The 27812-nt window shown below is 40.1% G+C and overlaps 1 protein-coding gene across 4 annotated transcripts; it reads left to right on the plus strand.

Annotated features, from left to right (window-relative positions):
- The first annotated feature begins 1454 nt into the window (after positions 1-1454).
- LOC110783427 (tetraketide alpha-pyrone reductase 2) lies at positions 1455-23537 on the plus strand. 4 transcript variants are annotated; one of them, XM_056840598.1, is made up of 7 exons: positions 1455-1823; positions 3653-3788; positions 3932-4107; positions 4269-4457; positions 22620-22785; positions 22912-23101; positions 23203-23537. In XM_056840598.1, exons 2-7 carry the CDS (start codon positions 3683-3685, stop codon positions 23342-23344), a joined length of 969 nt encoding a protein of 322 aa, XP_056696576.1. In that variant the 5' UTR covers positions 1455-1823; positions 3653-3682; the 3' UTR covers positions 23345-23537. The 4 variants fall into 4 exon arrangements, with proteins under 4 accessions (XP_056696576.1, XP_056696575.1, XP_021843461.1 ...); XM_056840597.1 differs by having other exon boundaries at positions 1456-1788; XM_021987769.2 differs by having other exon boundaries at positions 1469-1788; positions 22623-22785.
- The last annotated feature ends 4275 nt before the right edge of the window (positions 23538-27812 follow it).

A 27812-nucleotide genomic window follows, 5' to 3' on the forward strand; every position in this document is an offset into this window, starting at 1 on the left:
CATCACACTTTTAGCAAAGTTTCACTCAGATTTCCCAGTATCATTGAACAGACCAGATCATTACACCTCTCCCCTGCTTTGCACTCAATAGTACCAAAAACTGGCTTGACTATGCTGCCATCAACAAATCCAACCCTATTCTTTGCTGACAATGCAAGCATCATTGACCTTTTCCCTCCAGCAAAACCTTCTCCATTGAATTTGAAGGAAACAAGTTGTGCAGAATTTGCATCTGACGGATGAATATAGTATATGCTTGCAGGATTTTGATTTGGAGGAAGAACTCCATTGTTTCTCGGATCCTCATTGTGTTCAGTTTCACCAGCCATTCTCAGTGTTTTGATGATATTGAGTTAACAATTTCCAGGAAGTGATCAAACAAAAAACGATAGACAAACAAAAAAATTGACAATCAATAGAGAAGAGTTTCAGAACTTCTGATCAGAATTAGCACACACTTTGTGATTTCTATCGAATTTCAGGAACAATTTTGAGAAGAATTTTTCGCGGAATTTTCAGACCTGCTCTGATACCATGATAAGATTTGGGGAAGAAAACTGATCTTAGAAATTGTATTAATTGTTAATCACAAGCTTATTACAAGTAGTATTTATAGCTTAACATAATTCTAGAATGTACTAAAAGTTGTTACAAAGAGTAACTGATTCCTAGTGAATCAGTTATGCTGATGTGTTGATGAGTCAGCAAAAGTTAGTTACAACTTGCATTTGACACAATTTGATACAGCTGCTACACTATGCTGATTGCATCACTTAGTACACAGTAATCCAACACTTGCACATGTACTTTATTCCATTTTTCCATACAACTTATTCATCATTTGTACTTTATTCCACTTTTTCATGTACTATATTTCGTTTTTCTTAAAATCCGTGTTTTTGGTTAAACGGGACTATAATTATGGGACGGAGGTAGTAACTCACAATTTTACAAACTTTTGGTCTCCTCATATGTCACCATCTCTAAAATATCATTTTCAACTAAAAAAAAAATTAACAATATAATTTGGTCCCCCCATAAGCCACATGTCAAGCCCTTCATGCATGCGATTGGTTTTCCATTTGATGTTCATGAACACCAATTCTTGAATGGTTTTGCTATCTCTCTTCTTTTCTCTCTCATTTCTCTACCTATTTTATTACTTTTTATTCTATTCTCTCTCTTCAACACCAAATGTTGTTTGATAAACATGTTCTAAGAAATCATTTTGTAATTTATTTTTTTTGGATAATGATACTTGCGGTTTGCCATGTTTACGCAATTCTTTTGTGTATTTTCACATATAGATCGCCATCCGCATGCCGTTTTTTTTTTTGTTTCTAGTAGCATGCTGCATGCCTACAACAGTACAACAACATTGGACATGGAAAGTTCGATATTCCCCTCTTTAGTACTTCGTTATAACCATGTAAAAGTCTCATATGAGCTAACGCTGATATCAGCATATTGATTTTAGTAGTATTTTTCTTTAAATAAATAACCATGAAATAACGTTATTAATGGAGTTGCATGCAAACGGCTCATCTCCTAAATTGCCCTTAAACACTTTCTCTTTATTTGATCACGAGTTTTATTGTTCTTTTTTGAGTAAAGAGTTACTCTTTTATTGAAGAAGCAAACAAAATAGAAGGGTAACGAATGATCACGATTCACGAATTCTCACCCCTGATTCCTTCCTAGCTAGCTACTATCCTGCCCAGTGCCCTCGTTGACCACATCCTCCCGATCCGCCGAACTACGGTGGATTAGCTACCGCTAAAGCTAAGGGTGAGTTTATCCCTAGTCTTAAAGAGAGTCTCGAGGTGAGTCTCTAGTCTAAGTCTTGGGATAATGTGGTAAAAGACTACACCAAGTGTTGAAGTGAGTTTGAAAATCCAAGACTTACTCAAAACTCACTTAAAACTCCACTTTTTTCTTCCCCCAATCAAATCATGCCACATCATCAAACTTAATTTATCTTATTTTACCAAAAAAAAAACTTAGTATGTTTTTTAATCACTTTTGCTTCAAACTTGATTTATAATTATATTTTTATTAAAAAAAAAAAGAAAATCAATCTCAGAATATGAGAAACGAACAAGTGGAAAATTTAACCCAATTTCTCCAAACACCAAATTCCCAATCCACTCATACTAGTCAAAATATAAACCATCCTTTCATTACACCCGTTAGTGTCGAATCCACTTCCGACATCCCATATGCTTTGTTGTATATAAGAAAACATAATTTGAATCTTATTTAGAAAATACACCAAAAAAAATATACATAAAATATTATTTTATGAGTTAGGTGAGTGTGAGGTGAGTCTGGGGATAATGTGTAAAAATACCAAGAGTCTTGTGCAAATCTGGATAATAAAAAGTTTAGGGTGAGTTTATCCCCAAACTCATTTCCAATAATCAGACCCTGCCACATTAGCTTTAGCAACAGCCTCACCCCCAAAAAGGTAAAAGTAAGCTAACCATTTTTGTTCTAAACCCTGAAATTCAGGTCAATTATCACTAAATTGCATTTTTTATTATGAATTTGGATTCGTCTCTATTGATTCAAATCCAAATGCGTATTTCCTTATTCTTAATGGGTGTATTTAGGAAATTTAATACTCCATGCAAAATTGCAATGCCGGGAATTTGGATGGATACCATCCGTACGTATGTTTTGTTTGATTATTTATCATTGATGGTCAAAGAATTTGTGAAAATTTTAGAAGATAAAAGAAAGAAAATCGTACCGTATTACTAGGTAGAAACTAACACTGTGTTTGGGAACTCTAGTTTAATAAAGAAAAATGTGTAAAATTGTGGAAATATAAGAATATTACGGTACATCGGTATAACTTTTACCCATTTTTTCTGTAACTTGTTTAATGCGAAATATGTTTTTATTAACTTTTATATTATGAAAAAATAATTGATTGACAAATGGTTAGTTTTATACTACGCACATTAGTGGTGATTTGAATGAATAATAATAAGGGTGATGATAAAGGTCGCAAGTTGCGACAATATTTAGTTGTCGCAATCTTACGTGTCGCCGTTTAATTGGTACATATAGGCGCCACGTAGGCTATGCGTCATCAGAATATTTTTACTATCAATTCAATATTTTTACTATAAAAATACATAAATAAGGTAATCAATGTAAAGAAGGAAACAAATTAGAATATTAAGATTTTCCTACCTTTTTTTGAAACATATATGATGGATTATATAAGTTAAATATTTTAGTTCCAATTTAAATCATGACATATAAGCATGTCATGTCATCATTGTGACACGGCTTAAAGGTCGCATGTTGCGACCTTTATCATTTTCGTAATTTTAAAATGAAAAAAAATTTATCATTAAAAATAGATAACTTTTACCTATATCGAGTTAAACTTTAAATCATTTTGAGTTAACTTTTACTCCGGTGTATAACAATTTTTTATTGTACACCACATGTAAGTAAAGCATTAGAATTTCTTACTTGTTCCCATTGCAATAGTATATTTTCCTAATTTATGAAGTATACTCAATCATTTTGGTTTTTTGTTAATGTTGTAACAAAATTGCCACCTGATTAACCAACTTAAACGGTGCAGTTTAACACCCTTCCATATTTAGACTATTAATTTGTTGTGTCTTTTCAGATCGAAGAGAGAAAAAAAAAAAAAGGAGAAATGAGAGAATACTGTGTGACAGGAGCAACGGGATTCGTGGCGTCGCACCTAATTAAGGTCTTGCTGGAAAATGGGTGCTCCGTAAGAGCGACTGTGCGAGATCCTGGTACTATTACTGGCACTTTTAACATAATTTTAATTTGAATCGAATTGAAATTATTTAAAACTTATTTTAGTTATAGGTTGTAGTGTTAGTTATTGATTCTATAGTGTAAGGTGTGTGTATGATTTAGTTGATGTGATGATCAGATAATGTGGAAAAGGTAGGCTTTCTGTGGGAGATGAATGGGGCTAAAGAAAGACTGAAGCTATTTAAAAGTGACCTTATGGTTAATGGAAGCTTTGATGAGGTCATTGAAGGAGTTGATGGGGTTTTCCATGTCGCTTCTCCAGCAGCTTCGCTACGTGATGGGGAAGACGTTCAAGTATATTTACTCATAATTGTGTTATTGATTGATATGTTAATATTCATGTGACCATAGTTCCATTTGATCCTTGGTTTAATGTGAGCATTAGTTGATGATCAATAAGGGTGCATTCTGTTCAACTTATTTGACCTGAACTATATAATGTATACATTTGACAGAGTTTGTTGATTGATCCTTGCATTAATGGCATCTTAAATGTGCTCAACTCCTGCTCGAAGACTAACACAGTTAAAAGAATTGTGTTAACCTCCTCCCGACTTGCTATAAAACAACGACAAGATGTGGACCAAATTCCAGCTTTTAATGAATCGCATTGGAGTGATTTGGAGTACTGCAAACGGAATAATGTAAGTAGCTCTCAATCACTACAGTCCTTAATTACTTTCTATTAGGAGTACTTTAACAGCTAGTAGTAGGCGGTATTTAATAGCAAAAGGTCTTGCGCGCACAAGGTGTACAATAAATTTATTGTATCCCAAGATAACTTTAACCCATTTTTTTGTAACTTTAACCTAGTTTTGATTAACTTTTATATTAGTACAAAAAAAGTGATAGATAAACATTTTAAAGGATTAAATGATTAATTTTATACATTATTAGTGATTTTGAAGAAATAAGTTTTATTAAAATGAAAAAATTTATCACTAAAAAATAGATAACTTTTACCTATGTAAGCATAACTTTTAAGCCTTTTGAGTTAACTTTTACTCCGGTGTACAATAATTATTGTACAACCCTTGTAAATAAGAATTTGTGATTTAATAGTGGTAATGCATAATGCATAATGCAGAAATATGCACATCAACAACAATTAAGAATAGACTGATTAGTCCTTATTGTGTTGCTTAGCACATAGGATTCTTTCCTATTTCTCATTTTGTCCTTTTATGCTTACCGTAAACTTGTTGTTTTCTGTACAACTGGAATGGTAGGTGTGCTCACATGTATGGCCACCTTTGCATATATATAGTCCATGTACTAGGTAACAATCCCTAGAGATTTATGAGCGCAGCTATAGTGCTGAAAGAAATACAAAAACACAAAACAAAAGAGCATATTTGCTCTCAAAACAGAACAATATTTTTACAGAAAGATTGAAACTTTAAGAAATTTCTTCATGGTATCTCCTAGGTTAAATCCTTTCAAAATTTTGGATTCCATAGTCTTTTATTACAAAACCAGTATAAAGATTCGATTTTTCAAAAATCAGAATGACAGAAACGAGTGCACAAAATCTCAACCCTTACAAAGATCCTCTCTTTGTTGCTATAAATGAGAATGCTTCAACACCATTAGGGAGTATAATCTTTGATGGAAATAACTAACCTGGAGCAGAAATGTCAAGATTACGCTGGGAGGAAAGAACAAGCCGACTTTTCTTGAAGGAAAGCATCCTATGCCAACTGAGGGTGCTGATGAAATTCATAAGTGGACTAGATGTGATTACATGGTGAGGTCTTGGTTGTTTGTTACAATGAAACCAGAAATAGCAGGATGCATGAACTCTATACAGTCTGCAAGAGAAGTCTGCTTGGAGTTGTTGGAGAGATATGGACAGACAAACGTACCACAACTTTATCAACCCAAGAAGGATCTTTGGGAATTTCAACAGAACAATCTAATGTAAGTGATTATTATTGCAAGTTAAAGATGCTTTGGGATGAAATTTTCATTACTTGAAGGGATGCCTGAATGTAATTGTGGAGCTATTGAGAAGTGTACTTGTAACTTGGTTAAGAAAATGTTTGATTTGGAACAAGTTAACAAGCTGATGAAGTTCCTGATGGGACTAAATACAAACTATGACCAGTTGAAAACAAATTACCTGAGTATGGATCCATCTCTCCCTGTGAATAAAGTCTACAACTTGATCCTTCCAGTTGAGAGACAAAAGCAAATCACAGGAGATATGGTTCAACAAAGCTCGGAGATGAGTGCTTTTCAAGCTAGTAAACGATTCCAAGAAAATGTTTACAATAAGCAGAATGTTGGAGTTTTTCAGAAGAGAAACTTTAAGAAACAAAAGACAGATGTCAAATGTGATCATTGTGGTATGAGGGGTCATGCTAAAGAGGGATGCTTCAAGCTGATCGGTTACCCTGAATGGTTCAAAGGAGCCAAAGGAAAGTCTAGTGTCAAGATTGCTGCAAATGTAAGTACTGAAGGTCTACAGGACACCCTTTTGATGATGATGGTGAGACAGGAACAAGCAACACCAAGCCAGATAGCAGCCTTATATCTGCAGTTGTACATGAAGTACTCAAAGCATTCTAGGAGAAACAATCTGCAGGAAGTTTCCACAATAGAACAAACATCATGAGTCATTTTGCAGGTATTATTTCAGCTTCAAATGCAGCTGTATTTCATGATATCTTTGATTGCAACTCATGGATAATAGATTATGGGGCATCAAATCATATGGCAGGAAATAAAAATCTCTTTAGTGATTTAAAATCATTAAAGAAAGAAGTTAATGTCATGCTTCCTGATGGAACTCTTAGAAAATTTGATCAAATTGGTGTTGTTGTTCTGGAACCAAAAATAGGGCTTCTCAATGTCTTGTATTTACCAGATTTTAGACACAACTTGTTGTCTTTGAGTAAGTTAATCGATACTAGCAATCTGGATATAGTTTTTGATGGGGGTGGATGTATATTTCAGGACCCTAATAGGAAGATAGTAGTGGCTTATGGAAGGAAAGAAAATGGGTTGTACAAGTTTAGTCTATCAAAGGAGCAAGGAGGAGGTATTTTTGACAAGAAAAAGAGTCTTGCTGGTGTAATAACTTCAAACTCAGTTAGTAATTCCAAGACAATTGTTTGTAATAATTCTATCACCTTGGACATGATGCATGCTAGACTGGAACATGGTTCTTTGTCAAAATTACAGCATTTGAAGTTTTGCAACTGTCATCAGTTACAAGTTTCGATTGTGACACATGTTCTGTGGCTAAACATCACAAACTTCCTTTTCCTGTTAGTCATAATATTGCTAAGGGTATTTTTGATCTTATACATTTAGACTTGTGGGGAGGATATAGAACTGCAAATGTAAATGGGGCAACATATTTCCTCACGATTTTAGATGATTACAGCAAAGTTACTTGGACTCACTTGCTAACTAGCAAAGAACAAGTGTGTGGGGTGATAGAAAATTTTCTTGCTCACATAGAAAATCAATTCAATGCTAGAGTGAAAACCATTAGGAGTGACAATGGTACAGAGATTGTGCAATCTCAATGTAGAAGCATATTTGGGAAGAAAGGAATAGTTCATCAAAAAAGCATTCCTGGGGTCCCACAACAGAATGGAAGAGTCGAGAGGAAACACAAATTTCTTTTAGAAACTGCAAGGGCGATGAGAATACATGCAGGCTTGCCAAAATACTTATGGGGTGAGTGTATTCTGGCAGCCACTCACATCATAAATATTCTTCCGAGTAGGGTGATAGAGTGGAAAACACCTTATGAGAGATTGATGGGAAAAGTCCTAAGTATGATCATCTGAGGACTGTAGGATGTCTTTGCTATGCTAGTGGAACTAAAAAAAGTTCTGATAAGTTTGATGAAAGGGGAATCAGGAGTATTTTAGTTGGGTATCCTTATGCTCAAAAGGGATATAAACTTTATGATCTAGAGAAGAAAAGAATTTATGTGAGTAGAGATGTGGTATTTAAGGAAAATATATTTCCCTTTATACACCTAGGAATGAACCAGAATGAAACCAAGGCCAAACTAAACACAATTCCCCTTACAAATCCTATAGTGGAGGTGTATGTAGAATCTGATGAAAGACAAGACCATGGTGTTGAAACAACACCAGTAAAAGAGCAACCATATAACCATGTTGAGGATGTACACCATGTTTTTGAACAGGAAGAAATGGTGCAACAAGAATTAGATGCTGAGAACATACCTCAAATAAGGAGATCGGTGAGAGATAGACATGTCCCTAGACATCTCAAAGATTTTAAGTACACTCTTCCTCCTAGTAATTTGATGGATCATGATGATCTGTTACCTTCTTTTTCTGCACACAAATTTAACGGATAAAGATTTTTACAGTGAGGATTACATTATTTCTTTTAATAATGTAATGAAGATCATAGAACCCTATACTTATAATCAAGCTGCTCAAGAAAAAGGTTGGAGACAAGCTATGAATGAGGAATTCAAGGCAATTGAAAAGAATGGTACTTGGGAGTTCCGTGAGCTACCTCCAAACAAAAAAATCTTATACTCGAAATGGGTCTACACTGTGAAGAAAGACAGAGATGGAAATGTCATAAGACTTAAGGCTAGATTGGTTGCAAGGGGTGACAAACAGGAAAAGGGAAAGGATTATAAGCACACTTTTTCACCAGTTGCAAAATTTGCAACTGTCAGAATTCTGATTGCTTTAGCAACAATTCAGAACTGGAAAATGCACCAGTTAGACATTAATAATGCATTTCTTCACGGATTTCTAGATGAAGAGGTGTATTTGAAGCCACCCAAGGGATATACCAAAGTTCCAGAGGGGAAGGTATGTAAGATGATAAGAAGTCTATATGGTCTAAAATAGGCTTCAAGACAATGGAATGTGGAAGTGACTAAATTACTCAAGCTCAGGGATTTCTACCAGACTTCCAAAGATTATTCTCTATTTTATAGAGAGAAGTATGGAAAATGTTGCATAGTACTAGTATATGTAGATGACTTCTTGATAACAGGAGATGATGAGAAATACATCAAGATTCTCAAATCAGATTTACATGCAGAATTCACAGTGAAAGATTTAGGTGAGTTGAAATACTTTCTAGGTCTGGAAGTCTCCAGAAATGAAAGTGGAACTCTCCTTAATCAAAGAAAATATGTTGCAGATCTTTTACATCATACAAATATGGTGGATCGCAAAGCTGCTGCAACTCCTTTTTCCTCAAATGTTAAGTTGTCCACTAAAGGTGGTGAAGCCTTAGAAGATCCTGAGAGATATAGAAGACTGATTGGTAAATTACTTTACTTAAAGCTAAGTAGACTTGACATTTCTTATTCTGTTCAGAACCTTAGCCAATTCATGGGTTTCCCTAGGGAACCACATTGGCATGTTGTCTTACATGTTGTAAGATACCTGAAAGGAACACCTGATTGGGGATTGTTCTATCCTAGTGTAGACACCTACTTTTGTCCCCGTTCCCGCAAAGGAAAGGTTCGATGATGAAAGCGTAAAAACTCCACTTGACAACGCATCTCCTATAAAACAAACGAATCTCGATTCCCCATTTCATTTCACCCGAAACCTGCTATTTATGGAAACCTGCTAAAAATAGTAACTGTCGTAAAAGGTAGCGTCTAAAAGTGGCAAATCATAAAAGATAGAAACCTGTCAGAATTAGGTGTTGCACTCCAACATAAATCTTAAATGAGATAGAAAACTGCAAGAATCCTATTCCTAATATGATTCAGAAATAAGAGTTACGTATTAATTAAAATCCTAACGAGCCTAGAGTTCGTAACGGGCCCATGCGCATTCCGTCACAAAATTGATACGCGCTAAAAAGACTCGAATTAATCTCAAACTCTACGGATTTTAGGAATCCGAATCTGACTAGACAAAAACTGCCCAGACCCTATTTTCAACGCCTGGCTCTGGGCGCCGAAATCTTCGGCGCCCAGGCCTGGGCGCTGAAATTACCTGGGTACGTCTCTTTTCCTAATTCTTTGCGGATTAGAACTCTGCAATTCTATCTTTCCACGAACTCTTCCCTATAAATAGGCCCCTAGTTTCGACGTGAAACAACACACAACAACACATAATATATTCTGAGTATTGACTCTAAACCCCTTAGCCTAAGCCTCTCGCTGCGAAACTGTTCACGCGTTCTGTCGCAATCGATCCATAAATCGAACAGAACGTATCCTGTCTCATAATTGAGATTCGTTAAATAAAAAGGAGAAATAGCAAAGTCAAAGTGGTTAGTTTTCTGAGAACCGTGACGCACCTTTCAAGGGTGCGTCGTAATGTGTCCCTTTTCGATGATTTAACTGCTTTCCTCGCCCTTTTTATGAACCGTTAAACTAACCTAATATGATTGTTCTACCACGCGTAACAAATATAATATTTTCGGGAAATCGGATTATCATGCTAGGTCCCTTAATGTTATTTAAATCAGATAATCACGATCGAATTAGTATTATATGTTGCATATTGCTAAAATCAACTCAGATTAGTTTAATAGTTAACGCATGTCCCTTCAATTATTTATGCTGAGCTAGTAAGGATATTCTGCCTCTGGAGTTATCGACGAGCGAATTACTCCTCTCGGTAGTTACAGTCCCCCGAACCCTCAATCTCTACCTTGCGGGTGTATATTGAGAGATCCCCACACCAGGGATCACAAGGGAACCTACGGCCGTCGTGGTCAAACATAATTGCACTCCCTTTATGTCACGATAACCGCGTTTTGTCAGTTTTTCTCATTGTTGTTAAAAACTGAATGGCGACTCCTATATTACTAGTCAATTGGGTGTATACTCACAGGAAATCCAATTACACTTGATTGAATAAAAAGAATCGTCACACCCACGATGGACAAGGTCACACATTAGCCTCGCGCTTTTTCGACCCCCTCACAGTGGCGACTCCACTGGGGATAGTGAAGGAAATACTCGTGCTTGTAGGTAATCAAAATAGCCGAAGGGTGAAACGATCCTACCCCGCGTTTATTTCCCCATCAAGTTGGGACGACCTGAAAATCAGCATATTAATGTGAACGGGCAGAATCGCATAACGAATCTCGGCTCCCTCGGGAGTTGGGACTAAGGATACCTTTTTTCGCCAATAGGGGGGTGCATACGCCGCACATGTTTCCCACTCGGTACTTGTGCAGGTAGTACACCTATCCCGAACCCAATCGCTCGCCCATTAGGTCCCTCTCGCCTGCATGCCCCCTTGGCTTGCACTTGCGGGTTGGCCTCTTGAGCGAAATTCGTCTGTTGAAGACACTACCTCGACCGGGGCATGTGTTGGATCTACAATAGAAGCGGTACCAAGCCAGGCGCAAATAAACTACCCATAGAAGCCTATCATAAACTACGTGGCATATTTAATTTTCAAATCCATGTTTGTAATGTAGTTATGTGTAGCGAAATATGTGATTGTGTGTGACAAACTATCCTAGAAAACCAACGACCTTAAAAACTGCCCTAACATTCATAGACTAATTTGCCAAAGAGTTATACCGAAACACGTGTCCCGCAAACCCGAATGGTCGCCACAAAATAAGCGACGCTCGGGATGGCCTGTAACGAATCCCACAAACGCCCTTACGCGTAAAGGACGTTATTAGACAAGCACGCAAATCGAAGTCGCATAAACAAAAAAACAGAAAACGAGAACCAGCCAGGGACGCATTTTCAACGCCCCTGGCTGGACGCCAGAATTTCTCACGCCCCTAGCTGGGCGCTGAAGTTGCTGCTTGGCCTCCTGGTCAGGCGCAGCAGCCTCAGTGCCCGAGCGAAAGGAAAATACGTAGCACAAAAAAAATGTTCATCGAAAGAATTGCTACGAGGGCGTAAGAAAAGCACTCGATTTCAAAAAAAGCGACTCGCGAAAAATTAATAACTCTTTGCGTCGTTGTTAGGCCTCCTACGACGGCAATGCTCGACACTAAAAATCGACCATGCAAATAATCATGAATGTCACACGGGCAGAGATTTTCAAAAACATAAAGAGTTCAAAGTGCACACATAACGGTCCAAATATACTAGTCCGACTTAGGGGTAGTCATAGAGTGTCTAAAAAAAACCGACTCACGAAACAAACTAATGTGTCTCCTACTCCACAACAATAATGCAGGGCCCCTGAGTACTTGCCCGTGATAGCCATCAAGGAACGCGCTGGAAGAAGCATATCCCGAACATCTATACCTAGAGGTCGCACAAACCCAAGAGATGCATGCTCTGGGACACGACCCTTTACGTTCTTAAAGGCCACTCGCCCCAAAGAACCATGCTATGCCAAAAACGCTCCCCAACTCACACGCTTTCGGGCTATTGTTTGGGTTAGAAAAGAAAAGAGTGAAGAAAGAAACAGAAATTATGGCATTAGCTCTCCAAGATGAAGTGTTCGATCCTACTAAATTGATCGCTCCATCACCCTCGAAAGATGACCAAATCCAACGAGGGTGGCGCAAGACTTTCAAATGGACTAATGCTCGTGGGATGAAGTTCAAGATATCTGCGGGAGAGGGTCCGATGTACGAAGAATTAGGGTCTGAATCCGAGTCTGACTCCGAGTCCGAACCTAGCAAAATTGTAACCCCTCCCGATAATAGTTTAAACCCGGAAATCTCTACTCCGGGAGATCTTTTTGATGTAATGCTTCATGACTTTAATAAGATAAACAAAACTTTTGAGTATGTGCCGCTTAAAAATCCGAGTAATAATGCAGAATGTCTCGCCACTAATGAGCACGAAAAAGAGCAGAAGAGGAATATACCGAACTAATAAAAGCTGTAAGTGAACAAGAACTCAAAACTCCTATAATTGAGGACACAGAATCGGTAAATATTGGAACAGAAGAAAATCCTAAAATTATTAAAATTGGCCTCACCTTAACTCCCACTGAAAAGGCCGATCTAATCTCCACTTTGCGGGAATTCGAGGGTGTCTTTGCTTGGTCCTACAAAGACATGCCAGGAATAGATCGAGAAATCGCTGAACATAAAATTCCGCTAGATCCCAAAATGACGCCAGTAAAACAAAAGCTACGGCGGCTCAAACCAGAGATAGCCTTGAAAATAAAAGAAGAAGTCACTAAACAATTAGACGCCGGCTTTATAAAAGTCTCCAACTACCCAGAATGGGTGGCCAATATTGTCTCCGTAGCTAAAAAAGACGGACGAGTGTGAATGTGCGTAGACTTTTGAGACCTCAACAAAGCCAGTCCTAAAGATGACTTCCCTCCACCTCACATTGACATACTAGTAGACAACACCGCAGAACACGCGCTCCTCTTCTTTATGGACGGGTACGCTGGATATAACCAAATACTCATGGCAGAAGAAGACATGGAAAAAACAACTTTCATTACCCCTTGGGGAACATATTGTTACACTGTAATGCCCTTTGGTTTAAAAAACGCGGGGGCTACCTATCAAAGAACAGCCACCACGTTACTCCATGACATGATACATAAAGAAATCGAGGTCTACGTGGACGACATGATCGTCAAATCTAAAGACCGGCGCGGTCACCTCCCGGCACTTAAAAAATTCTTCACCCGAATCTTGAAATATAACATGAGACTAAATCCCCAAAAATGTGTGTTCGGGGTAACCTCCGGAAAATTGCTAGGATATGTTGTTAGTACGCGAGAAATCGAGATTGACCCATCTAAGATCAAAGCCATTACCGAAATGCCCCCACCAAAAACTGAAAAGCAGATAAGGGGCTTCCTAGGAAAGCTGCAATACATTAGTAGGTTCATTTCCAAGCTTACTATGACTTGTGAGCCAATATTCAAAAAATTAAGAAAAGAAGAAAAGGCCGAATGGGATGAACAATGCCAAACCGCCTTCGATAAAATCAAAGAATACCTAAGCAAACCACCCGTCCTCTCCCCGCCTCTGCCTGGAATCCCTTTACGCCTATACCTAACCGTCACGGATACGGCAGCAGAAGCTATGCTCTCACAGTGTGTACATGGATCCGAGCGAGCCATTTACTACTTGAGCAAGAAGTTCATACAGTACGAGACGAGATACACAGAACTTGAGAAAACCTATCTCGCCCTCGTCTGCGCATCCAAAAAACTCAGACATTACCTATTGGCCCACACTGTTCACATAGTGTCACAACTAGATCCCTTAAAATACATGTTCGAAAAGCCCGCCCTGAGTGGTCGCCTGTCCAGGTGGCTAGTCATGCTCTCAGAATTCGACCTAAAATTCATGCCGGAAAAAACAATCAAAGGAAGAGCGGTAGCCGAATTCCTGGCTGAGCATGCCACGAATGAGGAAACCACGGAAGCTTACCTCCTCCCCAACGAGGAACTTCTGATGATACAAGACGACTATTGGACACTATACTTTGATGGCGCGTCCAACCAAAAAGGATGCGGCGTCGGAGTTCTCCTAGTCAGTCCCGAAGGAGCCCATATACCAATTTCCGTCAAACTTGACTTCGAGGCCACAAATAATGCCGCCGAATACGAGGCCTGCATAGTCGGGCTAGAGGCCGCAGTTAGCCTCGGAGTCAAATACCTGCAAGTCTTCGGGGATTCTTCCCTAATAATCAACCATATATCCAAAAGATGGAAGGTCCGAAGCACTAGTCTCTCAAAATATCAAGCTCACTTGGACCAAATAGTCGAGCAATTTGAAAAAATCGAGTATACGTACTTGCCAAGAGACGACAACCAATTCGCGGATGCACTAGCGAAGCTAGCTTCAATGCTCAACATCCCGAATGAATAGGACGGAATGATCCTTCGGGTCGAGCGAAGGAAAGAGCCGGCTTATTGTTGTGCCATAGACTACGAACCTGAAAACACCGAAGAAGAACCATGGTACACGGACATCCTTCGTTACAAAACAAGTGGGGAATTCCCCCCAAACACTTCCCCGCGAGCACAAAGGCCCTACGCCTCCTCGCTTCACAATATAGCATAATTCTGGGAGAACTGTACAAATACACGCCGAATAAAATCAAGTTACTTTGTGTCCATCAAAACCAAGCCCAAAGACTAATGGAAGAATACCATAACGGCGTGTGCGGACCCCATATGAACGGAAAAATGCTATCCCGAAAAAATGGCCAAAAATTATAAGGATTGGCCCAATAAATTGCACTTCGCATTATGGGGCTATCGAACCTTAATCCGCACCTCCATTGGAGTAACACCCTACTCCTTGGTATACGGAATGGAAGCAGTCCAACCGGTCGAGTTGGAGATTCCCTCCCTCCGGATCGTCCTAGAAAGCAAGCTACCCGAAGCTGATTGGGTTCAAGCTAGGTACGACGAACTCGTCCTTTTAGACGAACGGAGATTGAGAGCTCTACATCACGTGCAAGTGTACCAAAAGCGCATCGCAAGGCAATTCAACAAAAGAGTCAAACCTCGAAACATCAAAGAAGGCGATTTTGTATTAAAAGAAGTCCGCGCACCTACTACGGACCCTCGAGGAAAATTCCGGCCTAACTGGACAGGACCATATTTTGTAAAGACCATCCTACCTGGCGGAGCAGTCCAACTAGCCGACATAGATGGAGCGGAATTCGCTAACCTCACGAACTTAGACCAATTAAAAAAGTACTATATTAATAAAATTCAGTCCAGAGTTAAGGCATCTAATAAAACACATTAAGACTCATAAGCAAACATTCTGCGCATTACTCTAAGCAAACGGCATAAAACTCGATAAAGTAGAAAAAGCGAAGGACGAAACTTCAACGCCCAGGACTGGGCGCTGTTATTTTTCACGCCCAGGCCTGGGCGCCAATATTTCCTTCGCCCTAGATCGGGCGTCGTTCTCTCTTGCCACCTACCCTCCCGCTTCTGCAAAGTGTTCGTACTCCTTTTTCTAACCCTCAAAAGAACCACGAACACTTGGGGGGGGGGGGGGAAGCAGACGTGTAATGAACACCCTTTCAAAAAGTTTTTTTTCAAAAAGCTAGAACTACGCGCGACCTGATTCTGACAAGATACGTAGGCAATCCTTCTCAAGGATTCGGTCCAATAAAAATTAAAAAAATAATAAAGTCATGCAACGCATCAAGAAGAAAAGATATTGCAAAGGGCACTCTACCCTAACCCATGCACGGGCAAGACCAAATAAAATGAAAAAGCCACAAGAATTTCTAGGAACAAGCCCAACAAAGGAGTATGGCACGAGTCGGCAAAAAATAAATTCCCCCCTAGTGAACATGCATATGTAATACCCCAAGTAGTCGGTTAGTCTAAAAATATGTGTGCACTCTTATATGAACTCATTATTTTACGAAAGTCTTTTCCTTTTCAAAATTCGTCGTTGGTTTAGAAAGCTAATATTGCTATAATATGTTAAAACAAAGCCCACGGAAGGCTCAAAACATTCTTGCACCAAAAATCGCAAAAAAAAATACATATATACATGCGGAATACAAGAATAAATATGTACAAAACAGGAGGTAAGCCTAAGACTCGTCATCGGCTCCATGTCTCCAAGCCTTGCCGGTCCATCCACTCCACTCCCCGTGGTATGAGGGACCCCAGCCAGAGTCACCCCAAAAATGAGGTTGTGACTGCAACTCGGGGCTAGGCTCTCGGGCCACCGACACGGAACGCCGCCTACGCTCCGGCTCGGACCTCTCCCCGGAAAAACTCACCCCCGCGTCAGAACGACGATGCCGTAGGGGCGAGTGCCGTGCTCTCTCTCTCTCACGACGACCGTGTCCCCTGCCCGAGGGACCCGCGTCGTCGGCCCCAGCACGCCCAGCAGCCGTCTGCAAAGAAAAAAGAGACAGAAAGAGAATGAATAACCGAAAGCCAAACAAAAGGGTACTGATAAAAAATAAGAGGACACATTACCCGAGTAGAGTGGGGGCTCCTGCAAGAAAGTGCAGACCGAGCTCGAACCAACGCGGACTTCAACCGGTTGATCACCCCCACCATCGCATTGGCCGTACGGGCCGGAACCTGAAACAAGAATGTCAGTAAAAAAGGAAAGAAAAAAATATAAAAAGAGTACACAAATGAAAGGTGCATACCGCCTCTACTCCCTCAGGGAGCGGAGCATGGAAAACCCGGTCTTCCGGGAAAGTCTCCACAATCTCGGATCCACTCTCTCCGGTATACGAGATCCGAGCATAGGGAAGCACCCATCCCCCCAACGAAGGGTCAGGACCCTCCTGCACAAAACACAGTGGGCATAAACACATGGGCACGAGCATGAAAACACTAAAATCAATACAAAGAGAGGAGGCAACTTACAGAGCCAGGCTCCGGGAGACGAAGAGAATCCTGGATAAACTGGTAATAGCTAGCTCCCTCTATCACCAACTCTGTCGCCGGCACACCAGTCCTCGAATGGACCCTCCACGACTCACCTATCGAGCGAGTAGACAGCATGGTCGCAGGCGGAGGCCTGGGCACCGAAAAAACCCCGACCGTCTGCATACGTACCCGCTCTCCCAGGTACCAGACAGGGTCCCGGCGGCCAACGAACAAGACCCGCATCTGGCTCAGGGCATAACTATCCCTGACTGAAGCATGGGTACCCCTAAAAGAGAGCCATGGGGTCCAAACCACCTGTTTTTGTACAAACGCAGTCAGAACTCGCACATAAAAAATAATATAAAAGAATACGAGATAGAGGATAAGATTCTGTACATGCTCAGGGTTCTCGTCCCGGATAAGATCCCACACGGTATCGGGCGGTGGACGCACTGTCAGCTTCTTCTTCCAACCCCAACGGCGACCGGCAGGGAACTCCAAAGCCCTCTGCCCCTTTCGGGGGGCTAGCCAAGGTAAGTGCTCAAAGGCCCACAGCTGCAAAAAGAAAAGGGCAATAAAACATTAAAAAAGAAGAGGCCCGGTATAAGCGAGAAAGCAAAAGAAAATCTAGGCACGTACCTCGATCAAGCGCGGCACTCCCGCTAATGTAATCACAAAGTGACGTCTACTCGGGTCCGAGTCGCGCACCGACAAACTCATCTGGCCGACAAGTGTCGCATAGCCCAAATCGCCCCAGCGATAGTCACCCAGTGTAGACACGTCCTCCACCGTGCCTATCCACCTCGGGTCAAAGGTGTCAGTCGGACCCGATAGAAAAGTGGAAGTAATAAAATGGAGGTAGAACAGCCGAGCCTGTCTCAAAGGCGACTCCTTTACCCCATGCTCCAAAGCCCACATCAGGTCAGCGAAAGGTATCCCACGGGGCTGGTACGAAGGTAATCTACTACCCATCCACGAGCCCAGGAGCCTGGTACCCTCAGCAACAGTCGGCGATGGGCCATCCGACCTTAGACGAACGGGGTTCCCTGTAAAGGTCAAGCCCGTCAAAGCTGTGTAGTCCTCAGGAGTGATCGTCATCTCGCCCCAAGGAAAGTGGAAGGTGTTGGTGGTATCCCACCACCACCTCATGAACGATCGCAGAAAGGACAGGGAGATGTTGAGCCGCAGTATCTCCCAGAAAGTCTCAACCACCGGAAACAGTGAGCTCGACCTCACCAAGGCCTAGGCGTCTGAGCTCAGATAGCTAAAAACGGCCTCACTCGTCGTGGCGCCATAGCCGCGAACCGTAGTCTCTCTCCTCGCGTGAAGGCGGGAAGTCACATGGTGCTCTAGGTCGTAGTGCAGATCACGACCATCGTAAAGCTCAGGGCCCACCCATAAGGGACCTGGGCCAGTCGACTGACGCGTCATGCCACGCACCTCGTGGCCACCAGGAGGGGGTAACGACTCGTCAGACATGCTGATCAACAATACAACAAAGGCATTATACCTTTGACAAAATCGGCACTCATACCGATCCCTAAGAAGAGTGCATTTCACTCATGAAATGGAGTCATACAATTTTTGTTCCCTAAAAACATGATACTAAGTTCATACTTAGCAAAATTCCCTAAGTAAAAATTAACTCCAGCAAAATCAAAATTCTCCCATAATTTGTCATTCATGAATTATGAGGAACGCAAGCAATATACCAAGAACACCTACATCATAAGAAAATACTAGATTCGTAGGTATACTTGGGGGCTAGCATGAGAATGCCCAAATTCAACAAAAATCAACATACTTGCAAAAATTAGCATGCACAAATTAATTAACATGTTATGTGGAACATTTCCAACTATCTAATTGAAGAAAAGGGGGCACAAAATCAAAAACCCCCAAATCAATTTCATGCACAAAAATACTTGACAAAAATACTGAAATTGACAAAAAAGCTCGAAAATATTGAAAATTACTTACATTGGGAAGATTAGGAAGTGATTTGGAGTAGAATTCGTGAAAGAAAGTGAAGAAAACGAGCAAAAATCAGTAGAGAGAAGTGAAGAAGTTTGAGCGAAAAATGGTGGAAATGGGAAAGGAAGGAGACGGTCCGCGAATTTAAAAACCAGCCCCCCCCTTCGCATTTTCAACGCCCAGCTCTGGGCGTTAGAAATTCTCGCGCCCACTGCAGGGCGCTGAAAATGCTTCCTAGACAACGAATATTCGCTGTCGGGCACGCGTACTCCCCTATTTTGTGTAAGATATCCGTTATCTTGATATTTCTATCCCAAAAAAAAAAAAAAACAACAAAAAATTTCAAAACAGATTCGTCCACTTCTATCGGACGGGGCGTCCACCCTCAGCGGACAGGTTCGCCATCTTCAGCCGGCGGGGTCTACGTCACAAATTGCGTAGGTCCTTAGTTTCAAAAACATCAAAACAGATTCGTCCACTTCTATCGGACGGGGGGTCCACCCTCAGCGGACAGGCTCGCCCACCTTCAGTGGGCGGGGTCTGCGTCACTAACAGCGCAAGTCCTTAGTCGCTGCAGCGATAACTTTTATCGGTTTTCCCTTTTTCCGAAAATTAAAGGATTGGTTTTCCCTTTTTCCAAAAATTAAAGGATTGGTTTTCCCTTTTTCCAAAAATTAAAGGATTGGTTTTTCCTTTTTCCAAAAATTAAAGGATTGGTTTTCCCTTTTTCCAAAAATTAAAGAATTGGTTTTTCGCTTTTCTAAAAAAGAACGATGTGTTGGATTTTCCTTCGTTTTACGTCCTATAAAAACAAGGGGGTTTTCTCGTTTAGCTAGCCCTGAAAATGAGAATCTTTAAAAACGTTTTACCTCGTGATTGGGCTTGGCCAGGCCCAATTACACTTTACAGCTTTAATTTCGAAAACGTCTGTAGTTACTCCCAGTGACAAAGTGAGGGAGTTTCTACGCACCTTTAGATCCTTCCAATGACAGAGTGAGGAAGTTTCTATACTATCAGTTGACAAATCCCAATGACACGTGAGGGATATGTCGACACTTCAAGTGATGACCCTTAAGTCATATGTTATCACTCGGGGGCTCGTGAGACCCTCGCAAAACAGGTCACATACACCATGGCTTGTGTGATGCACTCCGTCTAATACTTTGACCATCGTCTTACTCCAAGACTTAGTCAAAGTGGGGGCTAACTGTAGACACCTACTTTTGTCCCCGTTCCCGCAAGGGAAAGGTTCGATGATGAAAGCGTATAAACTCCACTTGACAACGCATCTCCTATAAAACAAACGAATCTCGATTCCCCATTTCATTTCACCCGAAATATGCTATTTATGGAAACCTGCTAAAAATAGTAACTGCCGTAAAAGGTAGCGTCTAAAAGTGGCAAATCATAAAAGATAGAAACCTGTCAGAATTAGGTGTTGCACTCCAACATAAATCCTAAATGAGATAGAAAACTGCAAGAATCCTATTCCTAATATGATTCAGAAATAAGAGTTACGTATTAATTAAAATCCTAACGAGCCTAGAGTTCGTAACGGGCCCAGACGCATTCCGTCACAAAATTGATACGCGCTAAAAAGACTCGAATTAATCTCAAACTCTACGGATTTTAGGAATCCGAATCTGACTAAACAAAAACTGCCCAGACCCTATTTTCAACGCCTGGCTCTGGGCGCCGAAATCTTCGGCGCCCAGGCCTGGGCGCTGAAATTACCTGGGTACGTCTCTTTTCCTAATTCTTTGCGGATTAGAACTCTGAAATTCTATCTTTCCACGAACTCTTCCCTATAAATAGGCCCCTAGTTTCGACGTGAAACAACACACAACAACACATAATATATTTTGAGTATTGACTCTAAACCCCTTAGCCTAAGCCTCTCGCTGCGAAACTGTTCACGCGTTCTGTCGCAATCGATCCATAAATCGAACAGAACGTATTCTGTCCCATAATTGAGATTCGTTAAATAAAAAGGAGAAATAGCAAAGTCAAAGTGGTTAGTTTTCTGAGAACCGTGACGCACCTCTCAAGGGTGCGTCGTAATGTGTCCCTTTTCGATGATTTAACTGCTTTCCCCGCCCTTTTTATGAACTGTTAAACTAACCTAATATGATTGTTCTACCACGCCTAACAAATATAATATTTTCGGAAAATCGGATTATCATGCTAGGTCCCTTAATGTTATTTAAATCAGATAATCACGATCGAATTAGTATTATATGTTGCATATTGCTAAAATCAACTCAGATTAGTTTAATAGTTAACGCATGTCCCTTCAATTATTTATGCTGAGCTAGTAAGGATATCCTGCCTCTGGAGTTATCGACGAGCGAATTACTCCTCTCGGTAGTTACAGTCCCCCGAACCCTCAATATCTACCTTGCGGGTGTATATTGAGAGATCCCCACACCAGGGATCACAAGGGAACCTACGGCCGTCGTGGTCAAACATAATTGCACTCCCTTTATGTCACGATAACCGGGTTTTGTCAGTTTTTCTCATTGTTGTTAAAAACTGAATGGCGACTCCTATATTACTAGTCAATTGGGTGTATACTCACAGGAAATCCAATTACACTTGATTGAATAAAAAGAATCGTCACACCCACGTGCTTTTATTCGTGCATTATTCGTGCACGAGGGACAAGGTCACGCATTAGCCTCGCGCTTTTTCGACAATGGATCATGTGCTTTTACTTCTAGGTCCTTAACTAGATATTGTGTTTTCTTAGGAGCTTCTTTAGTTTCATGGAAAACTAAAAAGCAAAAGACTGTTTCGAAATCATCATGTGAATCTGAATACAGAAGCATGTTTCAAACTACAAGTGAAATGGTATTGGTGGATGGTATCCCAGAAGAATTGCAAGTTCAGATTCCCAAACCCATTCCCTTATACTATGACAATAAATCAACAATGCATATTGCAGAAAACCCAATCTTTCATGAAAGGACTAAGCACCTTAATAAAGATTGTCACTATGTTAGAGAACATATGGAGAACGGATTCCTCGGTATTGTTTTTGTTAGATCTTCTCTTCAGTTAGGAATAGAGTGATTAGTCCTTATTGTGTTGTTGAGCAACAACACAAGTTTCTTTGTGGCAAGTTAGAACTTATACCATATATACAAGTCCAACTTGAGGAGGGGATGAAGAAATATGCACATCAATAACAATTAAGAATAGAGTGATTTGTCCTTATTGTGTTGCTTAGCACATAGGATTCTTTTCTATTTCTCATTTTGTCCTTTTATGCTTGCTGTAAACTTGTTGTTTACTGTACAACTGAAATGCTAGGTGTGCTCATATGTATTGCCACCTTTGCATATATATAGTCCAGGTACTAGGTAACAATCCCTAGAGATTTATGAGCGCAACCATAGTGCTGAAAGAAATACAAAAACACAAAACAAAAGAGCATATTTGCTCTCAAAACAGAACAATATTTTTATAGGAAAATTGAAACTTTAAGAAATTTCTTCAAGTTTCTTCACATAATGTATTTTGTTTGAGATACAACAAGTATAGAATGAATTTAATTAATCAAGAGGTTTCGTTGTTTAAAAGCAGATGTGGTATGCCTATGCAAAGACAATAGGAGAGAAGACCGCATGGAAAGTAGCCGAGGAAAGAAATCTGGATCTTGTGGTTGTACACCCATCCTTTGTCATTGGTCCCTTGCTTGCTCCCTATGTATCTAGCTCCCTCAAATATGTACTTGATTTAATTAAAGGTGACCATTTAATTTCATTTTGACAAATTAACTTAAATGTGTACGTCATCATATTACTACAACGCAGTAGTGATAGCTGATAAATACACATACACTCTTTGAATTGAACATGACATTATCGATCAGGTGCAAAAGGGGGATATCCCAACGGTTATTGCGGATTCGTTCATGTAGAGGATGTAGCAGCAGCTCATATATTAGCTATGGAGGAAAGCAAAGCATCAGGCAGATTAATCTGTTCTAGCTCAGTAGCTCATTGGTCCGACGTTGTGGCATCGCTTAGGACTAAGTATCCCATGTACCCATTTGAAACCAAGTACGTACTATCATCTTTTAATTGTATGTTTTTCATTGTTAAACTAACTTCATTTTATGTTTATGGTTCCAAATATACCACTAATATTGTATGGTACCTAGGCTTAATGACAAAGAAGGAGACCGAAATCAACACACCATGGATGCTACTAAGATTCTGCACTTGGGGTTCCCAAGTTTCAAAACTATCCCTCAAATATTTGATGATTGCATCAAAAGCTTCCAAGCTAAAGGGATTTTGTAGTCCATTTGTTTCAAGAACTAATTAAGAAAATTGAATAATGGTAGATATCATGCAAAGATATGATGCCTCTTTTATTTACGTATAAGAAAAAGTGAATTGAAGCCGAATTGTATTGTATTTGGCTCTACTCTTTGTACGACTCTTGATTCTGATATCTTGGAAGTTCTCCTTTTTGGAGAGGATCTTAATTGTACTTTTTGTTGCATTTTATTGGGATTTGATTTCTTAAAAAAGTGGCGGACTATTTGAAGAGTGTCAGGTATATATATATATATATATATATATATATATATATATATGTATATATATATGTTTAGGCTCAAGTGAGAAGCCTTCTTATGGTGAGAAGGGTGAGAAACAATATGGACCATTAGATAAAAACTGGATGGCCGTGATTACATTACCGCTGATTCACATCACTTTATCTACTAACGTCTAAACCCAATCAAAAGCTCTAGCCCGTCATTTACTTTTTTTTCTCTCCTCTTATCTTTATCCTCTTCCCTGTCGAGGAAGTATAAATCAATATCTGTTATGTATTTCAAGATATAAATCACCCCAGTAAACGACAAAATAGGCTAAAGACAAACGCTAAAGGACAAAATCAATTTTTTTTTGAAAATGGCATCCGTTTTTGAAAAATGGCATCGGTTTTTTAAAAATGGCATCCATTTTTCAAAATGGCATCTGTTCTTTGAAAAATGGCACCTGTTTTAATGTTTGTCTTATCCCTATTTTGTCGTTTAGTGGGGTGATATATATCTTGAAATACATATCAGATATTGGTCTCTCCGCCCTCCTTCCCTACCAACTTAATTATGTTAGAGCTCCTCATTAATGACGTCCCATTTATCATTTCTCTCACTGAAGGAAATAATGCCCTTGGTCCAAGTGTGCATTTAATGCTAAGTCTAATAAATGCGGTTTAGTGTTAATTAACAAGTTAATAATTCAGTGAGATCAAGTGAACTGAATACCTAGCTAGAGGCCGCTTCAGTTCAAGTGAAATTAATCTACAACTTACTCTTGACTGAACCCGTAGGGTCACACTAATAGTATGTGAACGGATCAAGTATTTAAGTTAGTATATTCATTAAGTACTCCATTTATGAACATTCGGAAACGATGGATCTCGGTTCTAGTGGGAGCTGAAATCGTCAAAAGGAGGAATAAAGAATACTCCGGAAATGTTGATATTGCGGAAAACGGAAATATGGATCATGACGGAAATATAAATATTATCCAAGTCGTAGATCTTGCCGGAAACGGAGACATGGCTCGTATCGGAATATATTATCGGAAATAGAAATATTGTCAGAAACGGAAATATCACCGGAATCGGAAATATTGTCGGAAAAGGAAATTATTTCTGTAATCGAAAATATTAACGGAGAAGTAAATATTTGTTCGAATCGGAAATGAATTCCGGAATCGGAAAACGAATCGGAAGCTCCACGAGCGACAAGACGGCAAGCTAGCCGGCTCATCGCTCGACAAGCAAAGATATCACCATGGGCCGCGCCAAGCTACGAGCAAGGCAGCAGCCCCATGGGCCGCGCCAAGCTGCAAGCAAGGCAACAACTCATGGGCCGCGCCAAGCTTGTGTCAAGGCAGCAGCACATGGGTTGCGCCAAGGTCGCGTACAGTAGCTGCGAGGCGTGGGCCGCAGCGCCATGGGCCAAGGCAACTCGGGCAACCCACGTGGGCCCTTGTGGCTGCGTGGGGTTGTTCGTCTTGGGCTTTAAGTAATATCCGATTAGTTAAATTCCTAGTTTTACTAGAATTCAAATAATTAAGAGTTTAATTATAGTTGCAATTCTAATTGAATTAGAATTTCAATCCTAGTAGGTTTGGTAATTCTATTTGTTAGGTTATGATACATATAAATGAATATAAATCATGCGGAAAAACCATAAAGCCATGAATCCAAATTAATTGCCACATAACAATTAGCATAATTTAGGACACATACACTTTGTAGCGTGCCCTCCCTAGCTGCGCCCGAACCGAACAAGAACAAGACTAGGACTCCAAATGTCGTCCCTCCGTAGATAGTCCACAGCACGTTCGTATCCGCCTTAGATTTAATTAACTAGAATTGCACCTAAGGTTCTATGAATATGTTCGAATATTTTTGGTCAATATTATACTTAGTTTTAATCCTTAAAACTAGGTGTATGATTGAAAATTATGTGTACATAAATTTGTGAATGCCATCACATATTTATAGAGTAGGAATATGGAATTGAAAGTCTACTAGGATTCAAGAATTCTAACTCTATTAGAATTAGAGTTTCCTTAAAACTAGTAATTCAGAAAATTAATCTAATCCTAATCGCTTAAGGATTTGATGCATGCACAAACTCCAACACGCACACGAGCACGTCCCACAAGCGAGCAGGCCATCGCAGGCTTCGCAGCCCATACGAGCTCGCTGCCTTGCTCGCAGCCCGCGTGCTGTGTCGCAACCCATGTTACTCGCAGCCTTGGCGCGCTGGGCCCGACCTTGCGCTGGGCCTGGCGTTCCTTTGGCTTGCTGTTTTGCGTGCTGGGCTTGCTGGACGTGGGCCTGGCGTCGTGCCGGGCCTTCGTGTAGCAAGCTCGTCCGATGCTTATTTCGTACGACGCGCTTCCGATTAATTTTCCGATTCCGGAATTCATTTCCGATTCGAACAATATTTACCACTTTCGATTCCGGAATAAATTTCCGTTTCGAACAAATATTTAATATTTCCGATTCCGGAATTATTTTCCAATTCCGATAATATTTCCGATTCTGACAATATTTCCGTTTCCGGCAATATTTCCGATTCCGGCAATATTTCTATTTCCGATAATATTTTCTGATACGTACCATGTTTCCGTTTCCGGCAACATCTACGACTTGGATAATATTTATATTTCCGTTTCCGGCAATATCATCGTTTCCGGAGTATTCATAATTTGCCTTTTGACGATTTCAGCTCCCACTGGAACCGAGATCCGTCGTTTCCGAATATCCATAGATGGAGTATTTAAATCCTTTAAATACTTGATCCGTTCACGTACTATTTGTGTGACCCTACGGGTTCAGCTAAGAGTAAGTTGTGGATTAATATTATTAATTCCACTTGAACTAAAGCGACCTCTAGCTAAGCATACAGTTCAATTGATCTCACTGAATTATTAACTTGTATAATTAATACTGAACCGCATTTATTAGACTTAGCATTAAATGCATACTTGGACCAAGGACATTATTTCCTTCAGTCTCCCACTTGTCCTTAGGGACAAGTGTGCATTTCCTAATTCCTTTGTCGCTTGATGCTTGCTCTTGAACATAAGGTAAGAGTTGTCATCCTTATTATGTCCAGAGGTGTTTCTCGGTTTCAGAGTTCAACTGATCAAATAAACAGACAATCATAGCCTATGATTCATCTGAGCACGGCCATGCATTTTACAGTTTCTAGCTCTCCGAGTGGCCTTGTACAACTTTCAGCATCTCATCCCGATTTATCGGAGGACAATCCCAATATTGCGATCTTGAGATTAGACTTCGTTTGATAGGTGATTGCCCGAGCGTTGCCTTTATAGCCTCCTTTTACGGTGCGACGGTTGACAACGTCAAAGCAACCAGTTCTCAAACAAGTAATCTCAAATGACTCGGGTATTGAGGATTAGTGTCTAATAATTTTAATGAAATTTACTTATGACAGATTTTCATCTCTTACAGTAAAGTTTCATAGGTCTGTCCAATACTAGTCTTCCCAAAGTAAGTATCTATGCAAATGATTGCGACATTGCCATGTCCACATAGTTCAAGAAACATAACTACTAGTCATCTTGCATTCTAGTCGTCTAACGTTTTCTATGCGTCCATCTTTATAGAAAACTTCGACCAGGGACCATTTTCAACTTTTGACATTCAAGTTCACTTGATAGACATTTCTTAGTCACAGGACTGGTCCTGACAGTCTATCTTGAATATATCGTCAAATTGAAGGGACTCATCATTTAATAAACCACAAATTAAATGGAAAAATGAATTCTATTCATTTATGTGACCACTAATGTTTTACAAAGTATTGAACTCTAAAACTTTAAAACATTAAATAAGGACATCAAAGCCATTATCCAACATGCTTGATTCCCATAGCTACAGTGTGCGAGTTGTGCTTCGCCTGCGGCAGAGATTTAGTTAATGGATCTGAGATGTTGTCATCAGTTCCAATCTTGCTTATCTCGACTTCTTTTCTTTCAACGAACTCTCATAGAAGGTGAAATCTACGAAGTACATGCTTGACTCTCTGGTGGTGTCTAGGCTCCTTTGCCTATGCAATAACTCCGTTATTATCACAATATAGAGCAATTGGTCCTTTAATGGAGGGGACTACACCAAGTTCACCTGTGAACTTCCTTAGCCAAATAGGTTCCTTTGCTGCTTCATGTGCATCAATGTACTCCGCTTCAGTTGTAGAATCCGCAATGG

Source organism: Spinacia oleracea, chromosome 3, assembly GCF_020520425.1.
Source record: "Spinacia oleracea cultivar Varoflay chromosome 3, BTI_SOV_V1, whole genome shotgun sequence".
Taxonomy (NCBI): domain Eukaryota; kingdom Viridiplantae; phylum Streptophyta; class Magnoliopsida; order Caryophyllales; family Amaranthaceae; genus Spinacia; species Spinacia oleracea.